Here is a 26,663-nt window from a genome sequence, read left to right as displayed (position 1 = left end):
TTTCGATGTTTTGTATTAAATGTTACAACATATATTACATGTAACAAAAAAAACGATGTTACATAGGGTTTTCGCAGGTTTTCACAACTCAAGCGGGTTTTCGTTTTAACCTTACTCTCTCTCTCTCTCTCTCTCTCTCTATATATATATATATAGAAAATTGTTCAAATAAGAATAAAAAGTTTCCTAAGAATAGTAAGAACCAATAGATTTTTGACATGTGACATTATAACATATGGTGAAAGAATGATTCTAGGAAACTATGTCGGTTATAAAGGTGAAAGAGTAATTCTAAGAAACTATTTCGGTTTTTGGTAATTTTAAATCTCAACGATTGATTAACATGATCCAACGGCTATGATTTATTCCTAGCATTCTTAGGAAACTACTTCTTTTTATTTTAACAATCCCCTATATATATATATATATATATATATATATATATATATATATATATAAGAAGACCCTAAAATCCTACGTGTCGCGATGTGGTCGCTCCCCCTTTTTATGAAAACTATCAGATTGCTTGATTTTTAAATGGAGGCATGTCATTGATTTAGTCTGGTTTGTATCCCTTTAACATGGGTCATAACTTCTGGAAAGAAAAAAAAATCTTAACCATCTCCCTCAACCTCACGGGTTTTCTCTCTTAATACTGAACCCTAAAACACAATGCCTATTGTTTACTTGATTCGGTCATCATCAGCTTTCTTCTCCAACAAACCTAGGATTGGAATCCTCATTCTTCTCCATGGACATCTTAAAACAAGATGGAAATCGTTTGGATTCAACAATCTGATCATCGATTATAACATTCAACATCTCAAAATTGTTATGCGTTAAATTTCATTAATATATGTCATAGCTTAAAACATTCAACTTCATACCTAATTGTCGTTCTTCCTAATAATAAAAATTCTAGCAGTGACCGATATCTCTTTTCTTTATTATATTGAAAGATAAGCTTATTAGTAGGCTATAATCATAATTAACTCTCAGTTACAGTTTGTTGAGTTCAGCCTTAGTTGATTTGGGTTTGAAATTGAAAAGGATGGCAATAATAAATGATTACTTTAACGGTACATGTTTACCTTTTGGTGCTAATAATACAAAGTGATGGAATTTCATAAGGAAATTACGATCTCCTTTTTTAAGGGTGCTCCAATTGAAGGTGCTCTGTCTAAAGGAAAAAGTTACATGGATAGAGTTGATAAACAGTTAAAGAAGTAGATAGGTTTATTATATAAACTGTTTCAACTTTATATAATTTGTGTTTCAAAGTCTTTTAAATTTTGTGTTTTTTTACAATCCAGAGACGGGTGGGTCGGGTTCGACAGGTTAACGGGTCAAACCGGGTTATGAACAGATTGATTCGAGTCGAAAATGGCTGTTTTAAAATATATTTGTTTGGTTTGGGTCAAATGGGTTCTGAGCTAATTAGTTCGGGTTGAAATGGTCTTTTTTCTAAGTCTCAATTTAGTTCAGGTCAAAACGGGTTCTGAGCAAAATGAGTACAGGTCAAAACAAGTTGTCTTAAAAAAATATTAATTTGGTTCAGGTCAATACTGTTTCTAAGCAAAATGGGTTCGGGATGAAACAAGCTGTTTAAAAATTGTATCAATTTGGTTTTGGTCAAGCAGGTTGTGAACAATATATATTCGAGTTAAAAGTCGTTTTTAAACATGAAGGTATCAAAATGGATCACGGTGTTTTAGTTGTTTAAAAATGTAAAATAAACCTTTTAATGTACGCTTCAACAACTTCTATTACCCGGCAGATTTATGCCCGGATGACCCTTGTATTGTTCGTATTCACATGTACCGTCTGTAAGCGGAATTCTCTAAAACAAGGGTATTTTTATTTTCTGTTAGAATGAAAAAGTATTCCATGCTTGTGGTACTCAGTGGCCATATGTAAGCCTGGCAAAACTGGCGCGTTGGGTTGGAAGAGGTAACGGGTCAAACTGGAACCGGGTCAAAACGACCTATTATAAGAATGAGTTCCGGTCAAAATGAGTTTTTATAAAAAAGCAACAATTTGGTTTGTGTCAAACGAGTTATTTCCAATCATTGTGTAGGAAGCAATAATTAAGAAAAGTTACGGAGGGCTATGAGATGGGGTTGTTTGTTGGATTATAAAATCTCAAAAATGGATTTCTCTGCAACTTCTGATCACGCTTGCACAGGAGATGGAAATGCAATGGTTGCACGTACAGGTCTTCCTCATGAGGTATGTATATTAAGTCATGTTTGGTATCTAAAGTTTACGATCTACTTAATTTGAAATGAATCTAGACCATCATCTCAGAAGACTTTTTGGGTTTTTTATACTTTGTTTCTTCATATTTTCGTTAGATTGTTTAGTTCTAGAACACAATTTTATATTTTTATCCTTCCAAAATCTGAGGACGAAAGCCCTAACTTATATTTTAATAACCAAGAGTCGCTTATGTTCACTAATCACTATGTTGAAATGCTAACAGCTAAGAACTGAACACAATTTTCAGGAACTCTTACTTGATAGAAACAATTGAGTTGGAATACCTCTAGATACCAAATCTTCTCTTTTGTCTATTTTTCTTTTACAAATGTGACAAATATGACTAAAAAGGCTTGGCAAAAAAAAGTTAGCAATAGCTGCCAAATTTTGTGATTCAGTGGGTAATTTTGCTTAATAGCTGAGATTTTTTGTTTAGCAACAAGTAATACATATTTGGTCTTGTGTGATTACATGTATTAATCCATGTTGTTTTATTTTATTCCATGATTGAATAATTTGTTGTTTGTGGTTAATTAGTTTGTTGTTTATGCAGTAGGCTCTTAGGATGCCTACATATTTGGTCTTGTGTGATTACATATTTGGTCTTGTGTGATTACATTGTATGGTGTTCAACACTCATACAATGAAAAGGGTGATCATAGCTCGTGAGATATGCCACTAGGTATGCAATAATGATCAAATGTATGAAATCATCTTTGTTATTCTTGATATATGAAATAAACTTTCATTGTTTGATAATTGTTATATAATAACTTTAATATGAACACCTAAACTTTTATGGTGTTTTGTTGGAATTTTACGATACCAAAAGTTAATTTGAGGAAATTGAGACTATACCACATTAGTGGTGTTTATTATTCGAGAATTAGGACTCACTCTAACCCGGTTATAAACCTACCCATCTCAATTGAAAGAGGCTAAACGTTAAAAAAATATAATAATCCTGATAAACTAATATATATTTATTAAATCAAAACAAAAATACGTTAAAATAAAACAAATAATTACGAAAAGTAAAATAGCAAAGCTCCTAAAAACAAAAAACTACATAAACCCCTGTAACACGGGGGGCTAAAAGCTAGTATATACATATATATCCCTCCATCCCTCTCTCGAAAATCTTATCAGATTTGATCGCGATGCATACTTGATTTGGTTTCAAAAAAATTACTGAATGAGGGCAATGCTAACTCCGAGCACCCTACTATATATAACGGTTTTGTTTTAAAAAATTACATTAACCCCATCCAAAGTACTATGTTTTTAAAAATTTCATGGTGTTAATCAGTTTCAAATTAAGATCATATCATTCTTCACTCTCCACCACTCAATCATAAAATTAATCTAACACTGGTGAGCTCATGAGTGACCATTTTTTATAGTTTTAAACAAACATATTTAAAATTTAAAAATAATATTATTGTAACCTAACGCGATTTCCCTAGGAATTAATTTCATTTTCATTTACAATTTTAATTGCTGTAAATTTCGTCAATCAAAACGTTACTAATTATACGTTTATACACAAGAAAACATGTTAGAGAGAGAGTAAATGACTAAATTTGCATGAGACCACTAGGATACATATTGAGTATGTATTTTTACACCTTATTGTCAAGCATGGATGGAACCCGTATTAAGCCATTTTTTTTCATTTTGGAAGGATTTTTCTTCGATATATGAATGGTGATCATTTAAATATGCACTCCACATCTTTTACCACTTAAACAAGAGTCATGGGTGGACCCACCATGGTCTGAAGTTCGGACCCGATGAGTTATAGTCCATTAGTCCACCCTACGCTTTGATACCATATCTCAGCAATAAGCATTCATGTAGGACAACTTGAAGTTTAATATATAAAAAGTTAGCTAAAAGACGATGCATTTAGTAAGATCTCTTGAAGTTAATGTTGAATTGGTCAAAAAAAATTACCGGTGTTAGTTTGTGACAGCGGTGTCTCTCTCAAATGGTCATAAAACTTGTCAGTCTCTCCTTACATAAGACGTGTGCGATCCTAGAATAGTGATATTCTTCCCCTTTTAATAACATACACTTGTTGGATTCGAGCATGGGACCCCTTAAAAGAAAAGTCCGATGCTAAAACCTCCCGACCACCTGGATGAACCAGCAATGCGATGGCTTGAGTTGATCAATTAACATTGTTAATGTGTGATTCGCTCATAGAAATTCTATACAACAGCAAAACAAGGAATCAATAATACATCATCATCATCATCATCATCGTACTCAGTATATCCCACCAATAGCAAAGCTATAGTAGGGTCTGAGGAGGGTAAGATGTAGACAGCCTTACCTCTACCCCATAAGGATAGAGAGGCTGCTTCCGGTGAGACCCCCGGCTCGATAGTAGTTTTGCATCAAGCCTTGGACATAAGGCACATAGCACTCAATCATCGGGACACCGGCTGATCGGTGCATGTACCCTTGTCTTTCGGCTATCAACGCCACTACATGATGCCTGATTAACCGTCCGTCACTTTTAACGTTATTTTCACGAGATTAGTAAAATAACGTCAAAATTAGTGCAATTTCACTTTTGCCCACCCGAGGGTTCACACATATATACATCATATGTGCGCACCGCAAGCAGGGCTAGAAAGATTTGCTTACTATATATAGTAATCCTATATAACATCCACAAAAACATCTCAAAACTTGCATAACCACCATTATAATTTATATCCACAACAAAAACAATTTCCAACCACAATCATATTTCAAAATCTTTCTCTAATCTCATTTCCCAAACAATCAATGGTCACAACTCAACTCTAACACCCTCCCCCCCCCCCCCCCCCAAAAAAAATGTCATCTAAAGATCATAACCGTGATCTCGAAGAAAGCAAGTCAACTAGAGGCGCGGCATCAAAAAGATTTGACGGTTCAATCCTTTGTTCTTCGCCTGCAGTCGTTGTCCTCACACAAAAAGTGTTTGCGGAGACCGTTGGGACATATTTCTTGATATTCATAGGCTGTGGTGCATTTGTTGTGGACAAGAAATATGGGGGGATAACATTTCCGGGAATGTGTGTGGCATGGGGTTTGATCATTATGGTTATGGTCTATGCGGTCGGGCATATATCCGGCGCTCATTTTAATCCTGCGGTCACCATCACGTTTGCGATCTTTCGACATTTTCCTTATAGACAGGCATGATTATGAGTAGTGTATACATTATATATGTTCACATATTTTAACATAGAATTATATAAAAATTGTAAAAACAAGTTGTGATCGTTAAAACGGTTGCTAAACCGTCACAAATCCTTATGGCATGTTTAGGCGGCCGTTTAAACCCGTCATAACTTATATTTTTTATATATTTTTTTCATTTTTGGGACTATTTTACTACCTAGATATTTTTTATTTTATATATAAATTAAGTGACCGTATAATGAATTTTTTTCTGTCACTAATGCTAGTTAGCGATTCTTTTGTTGTCGTCGCTAATTTTGCAACCAATATTAATAAAAGTTTATTTGATGTGATTTCTTTACACTTTTTGAAATAGCTCAGGTACCTTCATACATAGCAGCCCAATTGCTAGGATCAATTCTAGCAAGTGGCACATTGTGCTTGTTGTTTGACGTTGAACCGGAATACTTTTTCGGGACGGTACCAAACGGTTCATATGTTCGTTCGCTTGTTCTTGAGATCATTATATCTTTCCTCTTGATGTTCGTAATATCAGGCGTCGCTACAGATAACCGATCAGTTAATTTAATAATCCAAACGTTAAGCATTTCTTGATATTAATATTTTAAAGTTATGTTTTACTAACTTAATTTCATTATTTTCGTGTGTTGTTTAGACAGGAGAATTGGCCGGGATCGCCATAGGAATGACTATACTTATAAATGTTATGTTGGCAGGGTATACTCTATTTCTCTTATGATAAATATTATAGAGAAGACAGTATTATACACTTTCTAAACAAATGAGTATATAAAATTCACAAAAATAAAAAGTTCCATTATAATGATCGAACTTGATGACCAAAATTAGCGACAAAAAATATTCACAAAAGTTAGCGACACATTGGGGACAAAAATAATAGTCGCCACAAAAATAGCGACAACATCTATAACAAAGTTTGTGGAAAGAACTTAATAGAAAAATAAATTAAAAGGAATTACAGGGCACAAACAGTAGTAAAAGAATTTGGAAATTAGTTTTTAGTCGCAAAGTAGTGGCAAAAACCTGGAAAATAAAAAAGAAATCAAAAATAATTTTAATTAGCAAAAAGAAGTCATAAAAATAATGGAAGAATAAACTAAAAATAAAATAAATAGCACTCTACCAAATAACGGTAAAAAATGATGGCATAAAACTCATCAAAACTTAAAAAATTACCTCACAAAAAATGGCAAAAATAATTAAAAGTTAACCGCAAATATAGAAATCGAATTTTTAGTCATTAAAACTGGTTGCAATACGACTTCATTCGCACAGTGTATTAGTGACCAAGTCTTTGCGACATACAAATTTATTCAAAATTAGGTATAAAAAAATTACCCAGTTTTATGGTAAAGATATATTTCATTTTATGTATGGTCACGTATATATATTTATTACAAGCTACATGATAGCACTTATATATTGTTACAGGCCAGTATCGGGGGCATCGATGAACCCCGCAAGGAGCCTTGGCCCGGCAATAGTCATGCACGAGTACAAGGGAATATGGATCTATATGGTTGGCCCAGTGGTGGGCACGATTGTTGGCGGTTTTGCTTACAATTTGATTCGGTTTACCGATAAACCTCTTAATGAGATAACGAAATCATCGACACTTTTACGAAGTTTTACGGGACAACATCAATGATGTACGAGTAACATGTTTCGTTTATATAGTTAGTGTGTTAATCACTAGAATCTCATCAAAATAGTCAGTTTAAGAATATCATATGAAAGTTTGAGGGGTCAAAATGTCAGCGGACAAAAGTAAAGTGTAAAATACTCCTGAACATGAGTAGATATTTTATATTTATTTTTAGAAATATCAAAAACCAAGGTCGTTGACCTCGTGTTCATTCCCCATGTTGTGTTTGGATAACTATGGTTAGGCGTCTCGTAAGCCTAGCCGAACTGTATATTATTACAACTCATATCATAACTCGATATTATTGGGCAAATCTAGACATGTTAGAGACAGAGTATAACTCTATTTGACATTATGTAATTACGTTAAAGTTAAAGATAGTATTACATAAATATAGGGTCAAGTGTATAACCCTCGTATCTTGTAAAAACCTTATTACAATAATGAATACAACGATACACACAGTGTTACAAAAATCCTGACTAGACGCTGATTAATCCCCGGTTGATTGTTAGCCCCCCACCTCACTGATTAATTTTGGGCTAATCGGTCAATGGTCAATTCCGGACAAAATTGACGGTTTCCGGCAAGATTCGAACCAAAATTACGTTTTTCGGCGATATTCTATCAAAAACCAGCGATTTTCGGTGAGATTCAAGCAATTTCCGACCAAAATGTGTTTATATATGTATAAAAATGCAAATTACATATAAAAATGTGTGCATGTATATAAAGTTGAAAAATTATACATTAAAGTCTGATCCGATTAATGATTAATCCCGATTAATCGTTAGTCCCCACCCCACCGCCCGACTGACGATTAGCGATTTTTACAATGGATACACATTTACACCTTTGTTACCATACACTCAAAAGTTTTAACAAATCGAATTGCTAACTTATGGGATGTATAACTAGTTATTATTCAACACACCTATCGTCTATAATGTGGGTCAAGTAACTAAATTACTAATATAAGAAGACTAAACGGACTTGTTGCGGTCTAATTTGAATGCTTTGCAAATTTGATCGGGTTGTGAATACGGTTCGAAATTAGCCGGAAATTTGAAATCTAATCATTTAACAAGTATTTTTATTATTATATTACTAATTTCAGTAATATTAAATGTTTTATAGGTGGAGATAGTTTGAGAAATATCATATCATACTCATGCTAGAAATATTATATTATTATCCTCCATAAGATAATACCACCCGGTTATGTTAAATTTGAGCCAATAATATTGCTTTTGGGTCCTTTCATGTACCCATGAGATATTTAAACATTTAATCATAAAACACTTTTAGGTGGAGGGATAAAAAACCCAGTTTGGGACCGGTTTCATACAAACTGACCATAAAACTTGTTTCACCCAAACCAACCTAAATCGTCGGTTTCTAGGACCGGTTCTCTTATGATCTATCAAGCCGATTCTAAACCAAACAAAGCTAGACCAAGTGGACCTCTCTTGCTTCTAAATCGGTTCTAAATCAAACCGGTTTGGATCAAACCAGTTTTGACCAGGCCTGTTCAGTTCGAAAAAGAACCGGTTTTATACACCACTACTTTTAGGCATCACTTCATCTTTATTGTTATCTAGTATTTTCTATTGCCATCTAATATTCTCTGTTGTTATCTAGTGCTTGAACACTTAATGATCCTTAGCCTAAAATCTAAATGGGTAAAATGAACCACTTATTTTAAGTGGTTTCAGGTTGAGCCCACGAATAAAATAAAAATGATCACTTTCTACTTTATTGCAATCTCGCCAGCTTTTCAATACCATATTACTTTCTTTTTCATGTCATTCCGGACGAGTTAAGCGAGTAAAATTTTTTTTTTTTAAATTATTGCATTTACAATATTTACAAAGTGATAGAAAAGATTCATCAAATCACATAACATTATACAAACTAAACTTAAATCACTATCCTAAACACAATTCTAGGGAATATAAAGAAACAAAAACAATCATAAAGAGTGCTATATTTAAAAAAATTAAAAGTACAAAAAGCTAAGAAAAGTTTTAAAAAAATGAATATAGTGATGCATCTTTGATCACTACACAAGCACAAGATTCAACACCTTGAGTGAGCATAAATGACCACCATATTCATGGGCATATGATATCATCTGGTGGTGGAGGTGGGGGCTCAAAAGGGAAAGGAAATGTAGGAGGAAATGGCGGTGCAAACGGCAACGGTGGCACGAACGGTGGCACGAATGATAGAAGAAACGGCGGAGCTTGGTGTGCTCGTTTTCGTTCAAGAATGTTGTGGCATGGTGATGGACCCGAAGGTGGCACTATACCTCTTGGTAACATACTCGACATTCCTGTGGGATCATCGTCTTTATTAAGTGCCCGTCGAACCCATCTGGCTTCGATTCCCACTACAAGTGAACCCGTTAACAACAAGAAGATCGAAAAAACGCTGTAACGAGTTCGCCTTAATAGCATTTTCTCTTCTTTTGGGCTTCCTTCAATTAACAAATATGTAGATGAAGAATGAGTTAGATTATAAATATATGCTCAAGTTTTTCTTTGTTTATGGGCCATATTTTATTTGACTATGTGATCATGGTGAGATTTGAATTTGGGTATATAAACATCCAAATATACAAGTTTTAGTTTTGGGAGTTGTATAATTTATATGATTTTGTTAGTGTTAGTGGGGTTAATATTATAGCTAACCATATGATTGCTATGTTTATTTATTGACCTCGTGATACAAATATATATGTCACGTGTATAGGCATTTAAAAACTTTAAATTCTTTTTTTGTTTTTTGACAAGTACCTATCAAACATCCCAAAAACCATGTAGCAAAAGGTGTCTTATTTTCATGTTATGATGTTAACTAGGTAAAATTAATGAACCCAGACAGGATTGTTGTTTGGTTATTATTTAGTGATTTTTTATAATTTATTGTTACCTTTTACTCAGGTTTATTAAAAAAATATTATCACTTTATTAGTATTTTTATTTGGGTCTCTCTTAGTAATTTTATTTTATTAGGCCCAACATAGTGGAGCGTCATGGGGCATCATAACACCCCCCCCCCCCCCCCGGGGCATCATAACACCCCCCCCCCCCCCGGAAGCGTTATGGAGCTTAAAATGGCCTTCAGCGGTATCACCATAGTACCCATATGTGTGTTGAATTTGTTCCAGCCAATAAGAGGGATGGTGGGGGCGTGACCACTACATATGACCTTAGTAATGAAGATTCATATATACATATAATTACCCTAGCTTTAGACAAGTCGGCCTATTTAATTTTGGTACAATTTAAAACGGCATATTTATCATACGGGATAGACATAATAACTCAAACTTATCATACATATTTATTTGTGTTAAAAACACTAATCATAAGTTAGACATACTTAAAACCATGTTAAACATAACTTATGTAACTCGTTTATTTATATGTATCAAATGGATTGCCAAGTCAAAACATGTTGAAGCTTTGAGAATGTGGTGATGAGTTGAATTTATAAATCAGACACACACACACACACACACACACATATATATATATATATATATATATATATATATATATATATATATTTAAATTTATTACAATCCAAAACCTATATGGTTATTATGCGGGTTACACTTATTAACTCATACACGACTTATATATTTAGTCCTGTGAATTACATGAACCATATGCCGAGCATACCTAAAATCATGTTACATAGACATGGCTCGTGTAATTCATTTATCTATACATGCCAAATGAGATTGCGGGGGTGTGAACTTATAAATTTCATATGTCGTGTGCGTACGTATATACGTATATGTTTTAAATGGATCGGCCCGTTTTAGTTCAAAATTTTAACTTAACAGTGTTTAAAATATGAGTTAGAAACAACTGATTAACATGTTTATTTAGCATGTGATCAACTCATTATTATTTTAATATCTTGTCAATAATTATACTCTTTAAAACAATGGTTATAGATTATTTATTCTCATGTGCTTTAATTTTTATAATTCTATAACTTGTAGGATAATTATAAATAGCACAAGCATGGTGTTAATAAACTAACTACCTGCCCATATATTTATTTAATTACCCACTAATGTTTAAACAATGGAAGATATGGCACACTAATTATAAATGATTTAACTAAAAAATATTTTTCCCAAAATCAAAGGAAAATGGGTAAATGACAAAAATTGTCCCTAAACAATACTAAAAAGAACTTTGTATCTTAATTTATTATAGACCCTTCAAATCGTATCCAATCATTTCCCTTTGGTCAAAACTATATCACAAATAGAGAAATTATGTTGATTTAATTTGGAAAATTGGATTATAATAATCTTAAATTTTTACAGTTAAGCGATAATAATCTAACCTGATAATATTCTTCCGTCAGTCCCACCTTTTATACTATTTTTTTCTCATTGTACATCCATTAAAAAAAACTATGCGAATTTCAAGTTGATGTTTTAGTGTTTTTGATCAGACGGAGCTATAAGGTGATAATGTAAAACTTACCTTGAAACGATGCTCCAAACAACGAAACATAACTTCAACTTGGGTGTTTAAACTTTCAATAAACAAATATCAAGCCATTTGAAACACTGTTTCGAGATAAGTTTTACATCAATCGATTCGTATCTTCAATCCTATCAAAACCCTAGAACACCAACTTGAAATTCGGATAAAAACTTAACGGAGTTGACTTTTTTCTGTTAAAAAAAGGAGTCTAATAAGAAAAAATAGTGTACAAGCTGAGACTAGTTGCAAGAATATTCTCAGGTGGGATTATTATCAGCCAACTACAAAAATATAGAATTATTAGAATCCAATTTTTCATCTAATTTTCATTACAATTTTAATTTTACATATTTTGAACTTTTATTTGTTTCATTACCCAAACTTTCATAATATGTTCATTGTTTCTCTTATTTTTTTTTTAACTAGGTGTGATTAAACATAATGGACAAGAAAAAAACATAACATATTAACCATGAAACCGAATCGAACAAATAATCGACGATTTGTTTGAGACATTTTCTAAATCATGAGTTTATGGTTTGGTTTCGGGCATTGGGTTTATGATTTGTGTCATAGCTGAATTGATATGCTTGGCTTTATTTATTGAACAAAAAAAAGTTAAGGCCCAAATTTGTATTAAAGTTTTGTGACAAATTCATTATCGCATAATATGTGTTTTATAATAGATTCGTTAAAACTTGTTTAGGCTTATGAACTTAGTCAAGCTCGTTAGTTAAACAAGTCCCATTATAAGCTTGAGATCGGGCACAAACTTTTGTGCGGCTCGACTAGTTCACACCTTTAATTAAAATGAATTTTTAATTTAGCAACCAAGGTATACTGATGAAATATATTTTTTTTAAATATGGTTAAGGTTATAACTGTTAGCTCCATTCACCTTTGATGTCCTTTTCAATGTGGTGTAGTGGTAGGGAGTTTGGGTTTCTCAATAGAGATCCAAGGGCATCCAGGTTTTACCGTCAGTGGGCCTTCGGGCGGGTGGGTTTTCTCCGGAACTGGAGATAACTTGGAGGCACTTAAGGGCTCCGTACGGCTGGATTGGGCTAGCTGGCGCTGACCTTTAGTCATTGGGTCACTTCATATGGAGTACCTAGGCATTCTATGTTTGTTGGCCGTTAAAAAAAAATTAAAAGTTATTAAAAAAGGTTAAATTTTGTTACACACATTTCATGTCATCATATACTACATAGTGGGCGTTACGTTTTCTATATGTAGACAAACTATTGATGATGCTTTTTCTGTCACTAAAAGACATTTATTATTATTATTATTATTGTTATTATTATTATTATTATTTGAACGGTGTTTGGAACCAACCTTAATATTTTGGCGAGTTTTTCTGAGACAAGCCGTCAGCCATCCATATTGATTTGGACAACCTAGACCTAACCCACCCAAAAACTCCATTGATGGGAAAACCCATAACTGTGGGAAAACCCCCTTGAGTCAGGTTTCAAGTTTAAGACCTTAACTCGTCAACTTCGATGTCATTAGACCAGCTGCTACTGTTATAATTATTATTATTTAAACATGTGACATGAAGAGAGGTGGGGGGAGGATTATTTAAAGGACTTCTAGATACTACCTGCTTTCTTGTAGTCTGCCAGCAACAAATAATTGTTCCAATTGTCATATGGGTTTGTTTGTTGTCATTGTTTCTATCTATATTTTCTGAAGAGAGAATATAAACCAAATTGTGTGGGTAAAGAGTGTGAAAATCTTAAGGTTATGGGTAAAGTTCATAAGGGTCGAATATGTAAACGACACTAATTTGAGAATCGTGTTGAAGATTTGAAGGCATGAGCCAAGACATGACATGAGTTATTGAGGCTTGGCGCGACCCATTAAATTAGAAGTTCTATGTTATTCTATATAAAATTCATACTCAAAAATTAAATAAATACAACCACAAAATGTATAAACTATAGAAACTTAAATTTCTCTATTGTTTTTCAACTTTATAATAAAACACCAAGTTTAGAACATATAACATAAATTATTATTTATTTTCTTTCTTTTAAATATGCTAGTCCATCTATATAACAATCTAACATTGTTAGAACAGAATTGATAAATATTGTAAACATTCAAATATCCAATGATTAAAAGCGAAAATGAAAATAGGTAATATAATGTCAAAAGGACTTCTAGAAGCTAACTACATTATAGTAGTGTGAACCCCTCAAGAAATGTTTCTTGTCATTGTTGTTACTTTGAAAGTATTTTGATGGGAATACATAAAACAGAATTCTGGTTGTGGGTCATTGAGATTTAAATGTTACACATAAAACCTAAAAGTTAATAATAGTTTTAGCCTCAAATGCTATAGATAAACTCTAAACTAAACCGTTCGTTTAATACTTTTAGTAGTCGTGTTCGATTGTCAAGAGAATATACATCACACAGTGAAAAAAAAAGTTAATGTTGTTCATCCTTTGATCAACCAAATTTTTTTTATTAATAAGGTATGTATAGGTACAAGTGATTTATGAAGTTTGTGATAAATAAAATCTTTAAAAACATATGTGTAAGCCAAAATCAGTAAGCATACATTTAAAGTTACAATTTTTATTTTCAGTTTTTCACTAAAACATTTCATTTGTCAACAAATTTTAATGGACATTTAAATAATATTAAAACCTAGTGATGCCGAAAATAATATGTTCATGTATAAGGGTAGGAAGGGCGTTTATCGGGTACCCTAATCGAGTTGGGTGTATTAAGCGGGCCTTGTAGATCAATACAATGGAATCTATCAAGGCCTGTTAATACCCCGAACCTTGAACTAGAGGTGCTCGAATCGTAATTCTTTATTGTATCTTTCAATCAAAAACCTACACTTGAATTTCAACAACTTTTATTATATCTTTAATACATAAGTAGGTTATTAAAGCACGATAAGTACCTTCATAAGAGTAACTAATACTCAAAGTTCTTTTTAGACAGCAAAATACTAATCAAACATCAACAAAACAAATTACACGAAAAGAAGGAGATTTGAAGCCCAACATGTAGTAAAAAATAATTCATTGGCTTTAAATGTGGCTTCGTTTCTATTCTTCCAAATAGCCCACCACGTAGTAAAAATAATTCCTTCAACAACCTGTTTCTTCTTCTTCTTCTTCAAGAGTATAGCTCTCAGGGCTCCAACAGATTCGGCTCCGAAAAGTGTAGCGAAGCAGTTATTAGTTGCCATGTCTTTGACGCCAAATGACGAGGAGAAAAGATGATTCATTGTTTTCATGTCTCGAACAAAAATGGCACATAATGGAAGGGATGTTTAAACCTTTATCCGAAATATTGACTTGAATAGATAACCTAAATTATACCAATCCTGCATGGCCTAAAATACCTTATGCAGCACTCCTCTCAAATACTCTAAAACCAGTTTTCTTAAATAATTATAAAGATGATGATAAGATGATGAATGTCTGGCATTATACTTCATTTGCAAATCTACAACGTGGGTGTGATTTACATTTACATCTCTTATTTTTATTCTTTTAAATTGTTTCACCTGATCATTTTCGGCTTGGCCCAAAGAAAACTAATGGGCTAACCTATATTAATTAGATTGTTTCCTGGGTTGTTTGATCAACCTAGAGGTGAAAAAACATGAACCCGGAACCGGACTTTTTAATACCCGGGTTATTACTGCTTTAACCCGTACCCGACCCTACATATAGGGTATGGATAGGATAGGGTATTTATTTTAGTACTAAAATCCGTATCCAGAACTGGACCAGATTTGTACCCCGTAATACTCAAAAACCGGAACCGAGTTTTTCCAATACTCGAAATCGGGTTTTTTCTAATACCTGATCTATACCCAAAAAAATACCCCTTTAAAGTGCGACCCATTAAATAATCCAATCTATACCCAGAAAAAAGCCCGAAAAAACCCAAAAATAGGGTTATTTCAATACCCGAAAATAAGGTATTCAAATACCAAATTTTAGAATACCTGGTTCTATATCTGGCCCGAACCCGATGCATAGAGCATGGATTTTAGAGCAATACCTGGACTCAAACCTGGCCCAAGTATTGCCAATCCCTGACTTTCCAGTACCTGGTCATACCCGAACCTGATTTCATCAACCTTCGTGCTCGGTTCAGATTAAGTATCAAGTATGGGGGGTGTGGAATTAAATAATATAAATAAATTTTCTGTTTGGTTTGGTTTGGTTTTGGTTTGTAACTTATAATTATTTAATATATAGTGTAATCAAAGGATTTTAGCCAAAAATGTATAATAGCTGATTGGTTATTAACTAACAAAAAATAGTTTATGATCGAATTCATTACTTTTTTGCCAATTTTTTGTTTTGTCGCCAAAAATTTTTAGCCCATATGGTAAAACCAAAATATTCGAAACTGAACCCGAAAAAAAAAACAAAAACAAAAACTGGAACCGACCGTTAGCAAGTCTAATGTAGGGGCCATGACAATGGTATTACACCGCATGCATCTTAGACCTCGTTGGAAGTTATGTTGCAATTTGCATTGGGTTTTGAGGCCCTATAACACACATTTAAGGCCCAATATTATTAACGTTAAAAAAACAAATGGGTTCTCTCTTTTTAGACTTATATAATTTAATGTTCGCAAATTGGATTTTAATGATCCAAGTGACGGCTGTTGGTCAATAATAATCTCAATTAAGTTTATTCTCATTGGTGATCTTTAAATTAAAAAAAAATGGCTTTTAGTGGTTCCCTGCTAAAAAAATTAATGACGTTAAGTCTTACCGAACTTCAAACTGATTTTTCAGGGATTTTGATTAGAAGGAGGATACGAGACGATTGACGTAAACTTCGCTCAAAACGATGCTCCAAACGGCTTAATAGTGCTTCAAATCGGGTGTTTGAACTTCAAATTAACAAAAAACAACCTGTTTGAAGCATCGTTTCGAGCTAACTTTTACAACAGTCAGGACTCATATCTTCCTTCCGATCAAAAACCCTAAAAATCAGTTTGAAATTTGGAAAAACTTAACGCTGTTAAGTTTTTTTATGGGGACCATTGAGAGTCAATCTTTTTTTAAAATTTGGGACCATCATTGGGTGTAAACTCAGTTGAGATTATTGTCGGCCAGTAGGGCTTAGTTGGAATTATTGAAATCTAATTTCCCTTTAATTTTTGCAGTAAAATGATTTAAGAGAGTGTAATCATGATATACATATAGTTGTAGTTGTAGCATAGTTTGTCAACAACAGCTTTGGCATGTTTCATATAGTTAAGTTTTCAAAATTTTACCCGTTTATCATGTTCAGAATAATCAATAGTTCAAAATCGATTCAATTTTTTTATTCAAAATGCGACTTCTGACTTCTATTTAAAATACTCTAAAGAGTCAGATGACCATTGACCATACTCGTATCGGATCGTATCATATTAAATTGGATTTAAGTGTATGACAGACCAACGTGTCGCACACTTCACATAAGCACGGCACTTGAATTTTCTTTATATTCTTTTTTCACAATACTAACAAATATACCGACCTGTTTATATTACTATAGTTAGTTTTGCTTCAACCATGACTTGTTCGGTTGCTCACAGTTTTTATAAGATTGAATAATGGGACTCAAGTTTTCATATGTTTTTATTATGAAAATGGATTAAGTTATGGCAAGTGACTTTTGAGTCGGATTATCAATACTAGACTAAGCCAATATATTCTTGTTGAATTTTTATAATAATTTAATTTATAAGGTTTATTATTTAATAATACAACTTGGGGGTTATGGTCAAATCTCTTCATCCGTGTATTAATAAACGTGCATGTGTGAAATTAATATAATCTATATCTATATACTAATTAATATAAAGTTTTCCTTACGCCACGTGTCATCTTTTTAACCCATCATTCCTCTCAAATTCCCGCCTTCTACCACACTCCTTTGACAAACCTTTTTATATCCTTACCCGACCCAATTAACTACTTACAATCCGAAGAAAAACATTGGCGATTTTCCAGAAACCCTATTTCTTGCCCCTTTCATAATGTGTAGCATCCCACAAAGCTCATTCACAAATCCAATCTCTCTTCTCATTGATCCGGCAATTCGTTCCTAAATTCCAAAATAATCAGCAACAATACTTCAAATTTCATCTCCAGAAAACCTAAATCAGAAACTTCTAATTTCATCTTCAGAATCACTGACAACCAAAATTAATGGCTTTCTTCGATTTATCTCATATCAAATCAGAAACCCTAAATCACTTTTCTACAGTTTGGTAATATTTCTTCAAGAAACTGTGAATCAATCTTTAATTACAGAAAATAAATCTGAATCATCATCTACCCAATCATCATTTTTTTGTGTCTAAGGTATCATATAATAAATTCGTAATCTTTCTGAATTTTTAATTGCGTTTATATTATAACTTAATCTATCTTATACAAGTTTAGCCAATTTTGATTACCGTGTTTTACAAATATTTATTTGTACTACTTGGATTTTTTATATGAAGTTATAGTCATAAATATAGTTTTGATAAAACCATAGTACCGTCATGTTCTTGATTGTGTAACAAAAATCAAATTATATTTATGAACTCTTTTTTTTCTATAGGTCTATAAATCTTCTTTTCTTTTTACCTAATTTTTTTTGGCTTCTCAAACACTTTCACTTGCAAATATTTTCTGTTATACTTAAGCGTAAACACGTGCATAAATATTTGATGTTTGCTTTTTAATTTTAAATAAAATTTTCTTTTCCAATTTTATATATGATTTTGTGTTCATAATATACCTATTAGATGCTCTTTTTCAAAATTTTAAATAAAATGTTTTTTTCTTCTTAAAATAATAATCAAGATGATGTGATTAAGTGATTTTTGGGAAGAGGTGAAACCCATAGCAAGGTATCCACCGAACCACTATCTATCTACTCTGATGATTTTATTTTTTATCTTCAAATGTTGGCATGCTGCAAATCAAATAATGATAACACCAATCTCTCAATGTGTAATGTTTATACATTTATTGATTTAAGAGTCATTTTAATCATTCATATTGATAATAAAAATACTATGTGATAATTGTTTGCATAAAAGTATAGTTTTAAATAGGTGAAGTTAAATACAATATTCTTAACTATACACATTTATGCATTTAATAAAAACTTGGTTCAAGTTACACTACATGTTACTACAATTCCATAATAATAATAATAATAATAATAATAACAACGATTTAAGTTACGCTACCCTCTTGCTAATTACATGTGACATTTAATTACCATTACCATATTTAATATGTAACCAAAATGTAAATTTATAACCTACTTTAATTACTTTTACAGTTTATTTCATTAATACACCTATCAACAATCAACAATTATAATAATAGGTTTCAAATTACAAATACAAAATATACCATGTATAAATCGATATTTTAATTTTAGTATTTTATCATTATACAATTAGTTATAGTCAACTAATTTAAACATACAATGTAGCTTATTATTTAAAGATACAATATCATTAGAACGAGTCAATGCTTATTTGAAGTGTAACCATGAAGATGTAACAACATTGACGACTCATATGCTTTATCGTCAACTAAACTGCATATTCTATGAAATATAATAATAATAATAATAATAATAATAACGATTTAAGTAACACTATACTCCTGCTAATTACATACGACATTTAATTACCATCACCATATTTAATATGTAACCAAAATGTAAATTTATAACCTACTTTAATTACTTTTACACTACCCTCCTACTAATTTAAACATACAGTGTAGCTTACTTATTTATTTAAAAATACAATACTGTTAGAGCGCGTCAATGTTGATTTGAAGTGTAACCTTGAACATGCAACAACATTGACAACCCATATGCTTTATCGTCAACTAAACTGTCGAAGATTCACTCAAATGATGGGTCTAATGCAACTGGAATAACAAATTGTTTATTCCAAAAACGAAGAAGTAGAAGTTTTTTTTATCATTACAGACAGTTTCCTTTTTTATTATGTTTTTTCATTGTTTGCTCATGATGAAATGACATGATTGTTTTATGAAATTTTATCTGTTTACAGTTTTATACAAACATTTGATGTTATATGAAATAAAAAACTATGTTTCATATAGTTTGATACTAAGATATCCTTTGAATTTTTAAAATATAATAGCATTAACTTTACGCACTTACTCTAGTTGTTAAAATACTATTAGAAAGCGTCATATATTTATACACGAAAAAACATATAGGAAAATTATCTTATCATAGCCCGTTTATGAAATTTAAACATCATATTCTAACTATTTATAAATTAATTATTTCCTGCATATATGTTATGCAACACTAAACTTCTAATTGCTATTAAAACAAAAAATATATTACTTTTAAGTAATATAGTTACTATAAAAAACTTATAATTACTATTAAAAACGAATTGTTTCAGTAATATATAATTATAAGTTTACGCATTTTTTTTAACTTATGACATGATTAATTTATATACTGTATTTCATCGTATTATATTTTGCATATCTTATGATCAATGTATTAGTGAAAAAAATATTATTTAACTGTAATGCATGTTTCTATTTTTATATTTAATACCCAAATATTCTTATCATGATTTTTTATTATTAATATTTCGAATACTTTGGACTTATAAAATTAAATTTGTTAAACTCGTGTTATACACGGGCAACTAACCTAGTAAATAAATAAACCAGGACTCTATTCAACTTAAAAATCATAAAAAAGAACACGTTTATACTGATTTTAACCGCGTTTGATTTCACACATAATACCCGTGTGAGCATTACTGAGACGAGGTATTAACTGTCTATACTGATTTTAACGCTTCAGGTCTTCTAACCCATAAACCATCAATGAGGAAACCCATCAATGTGAGAAAACTTTCTTGAATCAGGTTTCGAACTTAAAAATCAATCGTATTTACTTTAAAAAAACAACATAAGTACCACCTGGATTAGATGGATTGATGTGTCCTTGGATCTATTTTCATGTTTTAGGAATAATTGTACTGGTGTGAACTTGCCCTTTTCATGTTAATGTCTTTTCAAATTATGCTCCTTTCGGTAGCTCGTTTGTTTGATTCTTGGATTAGGTCGTTTGGCCTAATTGATCTTTGATTTATCTCAACCATAGTTAAGAAACATATGATATTGGTATACAAAATTTATTTTATTCTTAAAGTTCGCATCTTTGGTTATCTGTCAGTCTGTCACTAATAATAGCACCGGCTAAAATTCATAAAACTTTAGCTCATCATGACACAATCAACATAACTAGTCATCTTATTCATGACAAACACAAAATAGTGGAGATGATGAGAGTTTTTGTGTATATATGTATAAAAGAATTCAATTAACCTAATTTGGTGAGGTAGGTATGAGGCAATTATCATTGTATGAAGGTATGTTGAAACTTACCAAATGGTCATAATTGAAAAGAGGAGAAAAAGTGGATGAAATTTGACTCTACTCAAAAGCTTTTCATGATCCAATGCCGCATTCCTCAAGCCAAGCATAGTGCTTCAAAATTGACTCAAAAATATATGGAGGCCATCATCTCATCGGGTGATGCTATGCTTGCATTAAAGTTGGTGCCTTTAGGTCTATTTGGTTATCATTATCTTTTTTTTTCTTTCAAAAAAGATCATTATTAAAAAGTTAATTGGATTTCTACCAATGACTAAATTTGTTAACACAAAGTATCTTAATGGTTAATTGTATTAACTGCTAATTAATCATAAAATAAAAACCTATGTTAAAGTCATTTAAGTGTTTCAACTTTTACATTAAAGGATATTTAAACTAGTTTTTTTTATAAACGACCAACTAAGTAACGCCGGGTACTTCGTACGCGGCCCCCATTGACTAAAGGTAGCCAATGGGGATATTTAAACTAGTTAACAAATATGTAGTTTAATTATGCTATTTTTGATTAAAAATATGTCTAAGAGTGAGATGGCGAACAAATCAATCTAGCCCGCAAAGAAATTCATGTGTTAGAACCAATGTTTTCACGGGCGAATCAAAGAGGCCTGGTTAAGCTGTCACACCCCGTTAAGCGATTTGCAGAAGCGTAAAACGGAAATGCAACAGACACCTCTGGTATCAACCACATTGTTTATAAAGAACAATACAAACTAGTTTACAATATTTTACATTGATCTAACTTTGTTTACAACTAAGTGATACAAACTAAATCCAGCCCGTTAAGCGGCGTTACTTCCTATTAGCACACTTGCATCAATTCACCCAGCATTGATCGCAAGTCAAACAGGTAGCACATTGACTTTCTAATCCAATCCGGTACCTGAAAAACTTGTTAAAATGGGTCAACTACAAGTAGTTGGTGAGTTTCACGAGTTTCAAAAAATCAGTTATGCGTACAACAATCACAGTTTGTAAATACGCAAGTATGTATGTATGTACGTTCACAAGTACGTTTGTTTGTATATTTATGATGTAATTATGCTAAGCTACAGTGAAGCCTTGATTGTCTGTGCTGCGTGCATCCATTTCCCACGCCCAATCAACCACTGTGGCTCCCCTTCCGCCCACAACATGCCCCGGTAGCTATGTCTAACACTACATAGCCTGTTTGTATAAGTATGGTCATGTGCAAACGGCGCTATGTGACACGGCAACCAGGCCGATTCCGTTTGGGTTTGTCAAACCAATAGTACTATTCACAAGCCGCCGGCCCGAAGTTAATCACTGTGTTCGTGGGGACTTTCGTGTGTTAGCATTTAGATAATTCCCATCATCAAACAATTCAGATTATATAGATATGTATCGACATGTTTTTCACCCTAAAAGTTCGTAAAAGCAGTTTAAATGTGGGGTCATGAAACTCACGGTTTAATCGGGATTCAGTACAGCGTCAGCTCGCAGTTCGTTTGACTCGTATCACTAGGCCTTATAATGAATATTATAATAATAGTAGTATTTTAATATTATTATAATCATTACACTAGACCGGGCTGTATAGCTAATCTGGGTATAGTTGTTACACCCAGAAAGTGTCAGTAGGCTTAGATTGTGATGTTGTTCAATGTCTAATACTTAAAATCGAACTTGGCTCAATTTCCCCGTTTTCCCAGCTGGGCAAACTTGTTCGTTTTTGCGTTCAGAAAACAATTATGGGGAAGTAAGTTTGAGTAAATGTGTTGCTCGATAAAATGATTAAGTTATAAAGAAAGATCACACATTGGGGTTCCGGATTCGCTACGGGGCCCGTTTCCGTTTATTCAGTTTGATTTGAGAAGAAACGCGCACAATCCATCCAGATTGTCCAGGTTTCTCATAAAAAGGTTATTTTTACATAATTAATCCAAAAATATGTTTTTTGATCACTCTTGGTGTTCTGATATTCCTGCAGGTTCGTTAATCACGAACTTGCCGGCTTTTATCAGAATTGAATTTGTTTAATTTTCAAATTAACATAATTAATTAACCTTTAATCCTTAAATTATGAAAATTTAGCCACTTATCAAATAAAATGGATAGATTTTTATAAAAATATTTCTAGAATTATTTACTGGTTTATTAATTTATAAAAATTGATTTTACCTGCTATATTTAGCCTAAAAATCGTTCGTTTATCACAAATGATTTACAAAAATTCCACAAAAATTCATGGATGCTAAAATTATAACCCAAAGCCATCTGTATCAATTCCGGAATGTAACCATCTTGTTCAATATTCTTTTCGGGCCAAAAACGACTATAAAAACTCATATGAACGAAAATGCATAAAACCTACTTAGGATTTTCCAAATGCTCCCAAATTTCATGTGTGATCAAAATATACCAAATATGAGTTCTTCTCAAAATTTCATAATTTTTCAAGCATTTTAACTATTTTTCCCAAATAAACGTCTCAATTCGGTAATAAATTCACCAAATATTCTCGGATGGTCAAAAAATTACCAAATTTGAACAGGGACTCAACTATATGGTTCCTGAGATCCCTGAAAAATTTTATGACCTAAAAATATGCACATCACAAACGAATCCTAAATAGCCCGTAATCGAGTGATTCGGTGTTACCTTAGCGGTTTTGGTTCGTTTTCGCCCTTCTGATCAAGTTTTCGGGTTCTTGTACTTCTATGCAATCTAGATACAGGTCCTATATCACAAAACAAGCATGTTTCATCAATATGGCAGCCTCTTAACTTAGGGTTTCGGCTAGGATATTAAACCGAACTTTTGAACCGTAAAAACGTCGTTTAAACCCTTTAATCCGTGTTTATGGCCAAAAAAGAGTATGATTCTGATTCCTAACCATGTGTATGACCAAAACAAAATTTTGGATCATTTTTAAGATTTTTTGCATGGTTAGGAATGATTTTTGGCAATCAAATTATGTATATGTGTTATTAAACAAGATTAAACATGCTCAAAATTGATTAAAATTAACCTATTACCTTAGATTTTGCTTGCGTAGTGAAAGAACAGCATATTCTGGTCCTAAGCTTCTGGATTCTCTTTGGAAAATATCTCTAACTTACTTTGGTTATAAGTAACAAAAATAATAGTATGTTATTAATGTGGCGGCCGCAAGGTCTTAATGGGCCCTATTTGGGCCCATTTGGTCCAAACATCTGGATTTGCAAGCCTGAACGTGAAAGCCCAAGTCCAAATTTATTTCGGGTTTGATTTTTGGCACGAAAAACATACCAGGTACGACAAACAGCGCGAAAATGAGCGTTTTCCGCCATTGTTGTGTAAATTTATAAAAATATACTATTTGTTTGTAAAAATCGAAAATATTTTCACGGATTGCTTAAAACAATCCCACTAAGTGTTTTGTAAATCTTTTTCGGCTTAACGGATGATACCATGCTTGTTTTGTAACTCTCTTTCGCGTTTAAATCCATAACGGGTAGTTAAACGAGACTGCTTTCGTTTAACTAGTTTACTATTATACTAAGGCTATAATACTAATATGTTAGCTTATATTAATCGTATATCACTTATAGATGGCCCCCCGGGATATCCGGGTCATAACCAGACCCGTTCGGTTAATTATTCGTTCGTTACGCAATAAGCCGTTAAACGTTTATTCGGTTTGTGAACCAAGGTGTATCCGGTTTTTGTCATGAATGTCACATAAGCCTTTTTGAACCGCTCTCTTATGAACCGGTTGGTTACCGGTTAAACCGACAAACCAGATGAATCAAACTAGGTGGTCATATCAAATACCAAATTGTTTTTTGTTTCTTCAAAATCTCATTCATTAATTAGTTAGTACTTCGGTCTTCATATTATTTTTACTCAAGTCTTCGTGTTTACTAAAATTGCAAACTCAAACCAAAACATAAGGTATTTTCATCTTTTGTTTTGAATTATATACATAGTTTTTAATTTTATATTGTTTATGATGTTATCAGGTTCTTAAATCCAATAACATCAGTCTAGTGGACTGATAAAACAACGAATTTAATATTTGGCCGGGTTTTAAAATAGAACTAATATAATTATGGCTTTACTATCCAGAGCACATAAGCTAATTGATCAAACTTTGTTCATTTGTTAACACATTTACATTTCCGGTCGAAGTTAAACTTGTGTTTAGATGTTTTTAAAATAGTTTTGACATATATAGGAAGCTAAGGCCTAGTTAGAAAAAATGAAAATATACCTTTATTATTTTGATTCTTACTTGGACTAGTTTAAAGGACATCTGTGTAAATGGAAAAATTAGGGCTTTACTTTCGGGTTCGAACTCGACAGGAGGCGAGAGTTTACGGATTTCATCCGATTCCCTGCATATCTGAAGGTATGATATCACGACGGTTGATAAACATGGCTCTAAAAAATAGATTTACTTGTGAGATTTTTTACCATAATAAAAAGTAACCTTTAAAATAACATTATATTTTGGATGAAGGGGTCAGCATTCAACAAGCCACAAAAGGAGACAAAAGTCCCCCCAAAACTAGTGTTGTCTTCAAGGTTTAGTAAAAACTAGTATAATCTTCTAGGTTTCCTAGACAGATTTTGGTTTTCCAACTCATGAAACCATGCCAAAACTTTTATTTATTTACAACTATATATATATATATATATATCATAAAATAAGCACCATTGTTGGTCTATTTTAGTAATTATATTTTTCTTGAAGTAATCAAATTTTTTATCATGGGCTAACTTATTACTAATACTCTAATAATAACAAATGTGAACTTTGATGCCGTAAAGCCGTCTTTGGGTCATTTTGTGGTACCATATTGGTTTTTGACATTTTGCTTTTTTTTTTCTAATTTCAATAGCGTGACGAACGTAACGAAAACCGACTGGATGCCAATTTTTTTGTTTTAGTTACAGTACTGTAATTTTTTTGTTTTAGTTCGCATAGACTTTTTGCCCTTCGTTTTAGTTCCGTTACTGTAACGAAAGTAACGCAAACCAGCCGAATTGCATAGATTCACTGCCTCAATGGTCGGGATTGACAACATTCGGGTTTTACCAACGTTTGAGTTTTACCGACGGATGTTACCTCATTGGCCCACTCAATTTTACTATTTTTTTGTTTTATTTATGATTCCAGCATCATAACGCTTGTAACCAAAACCGTCCAAATTCGCTTCGACTTACCGGCTTAACGCTTGAGACTGACAACGTTTGGGTTTTACCATTCATGAGTTTTACCGACTAACCCCGACGCAACACGCTGGGTAAAACTCTAGCTTATTATAAATAATTTAGTTTCTTTAAAACAAAAAAAATACTAAAACTTGTATGATAAACAAGTCCTGGCATATACTATTTGAACTTAGAGCATAGGGAGTTGTCTCGCATGACGCAGTCTTCTATTTTCTCTATTTTACATGTCACATCAATGTCATATTATCTTTTTTTTTACATGTTCCCGGTTTCTTTTCATTTTTCTACAAGCATCAAGGCGTCATCTCCTTTTTCACATTTTCTCCATTTCTTACCAAAGCCCAAAGGCCAGAAGCACTCAAAAATGAAACCGTAACCATAG

At 32.4% G+C, this 26,663-nt stretch overlaps 1 protein-coding gene across 1 annotated transcript; it reads left to right on the top strand.

Annotated features, from left to right (window-relative positions):
- Window positions 1-5,109: 5,109 nt before the first annotated feature.
- LOC143619062 (putative aquaporin NIP-type) lies at window positions 5,110-7,245 on the top strand. Its single transcript, XM_077091086.1, has 4 exons — window positions 5,110-5,454; window positions 5,821-6,018; window positions 6,116-6,177; window positions 6,913-7,245. The coding sequence occupies exons 1-4, from the start codon at window positions 5,110-5,112 to the stop codon at window positions 7,127-7,129; spliced, it is 822 nt and encodes a 273-aa protein (XP_076947201.1). The 3' UTR covers window positions 7,130-7,245.
- The last annotated feature ends 19,418 nt before the right edge of the window (window positions 7,246-26,663 follow it).

This window comes from Bidens hawaiensis, unplaced genomic scaffold (assembly GCF_021521415.1).
Source record: "Bidens hawaiensis isolate Kalapana, Puna unplaced genomic scaffold, B.hawaiensis_p1.1 tig00002414_1, whole genome shotgun sequence".
Lineage (NCBI taxonomy): Eukaryota > Viridiplantae > Streptophyta > Magnoliopsida > Asterales > Asteraceae > Bidens > Bidens hawaiensis.
This window is presented reverse-complemented; position numbering and strand designations above follow the sequence as displayed.

What these genes read in the sequence shown, in the direction of transcription:
- LOC143619062 (XM_077091086.1), top strand. Translation starts at nt 5,110, where the DNA reads ATGTCATCTAAAGATCATAACCGTGATCTCGAAGAAAGCAAGTCAACT. An exon ending in GACATTTTCCTTATAGACAG is followed by an intron (nt 5,455 to 5,820) that starts GCATGATTATGA and finishes GAAATAGCTCAG; the next exon opens with GTACCTTCATACATAGCAGC. An exon ending in ATAAATGTTATGTTGGCAGG is followed by an intron (nt 6,178 to 6,912) that starts GTATACTCTATT and finishes ATATTGTTACAG; the next exon opens with GCCAGTATCGGGGGCATCGA.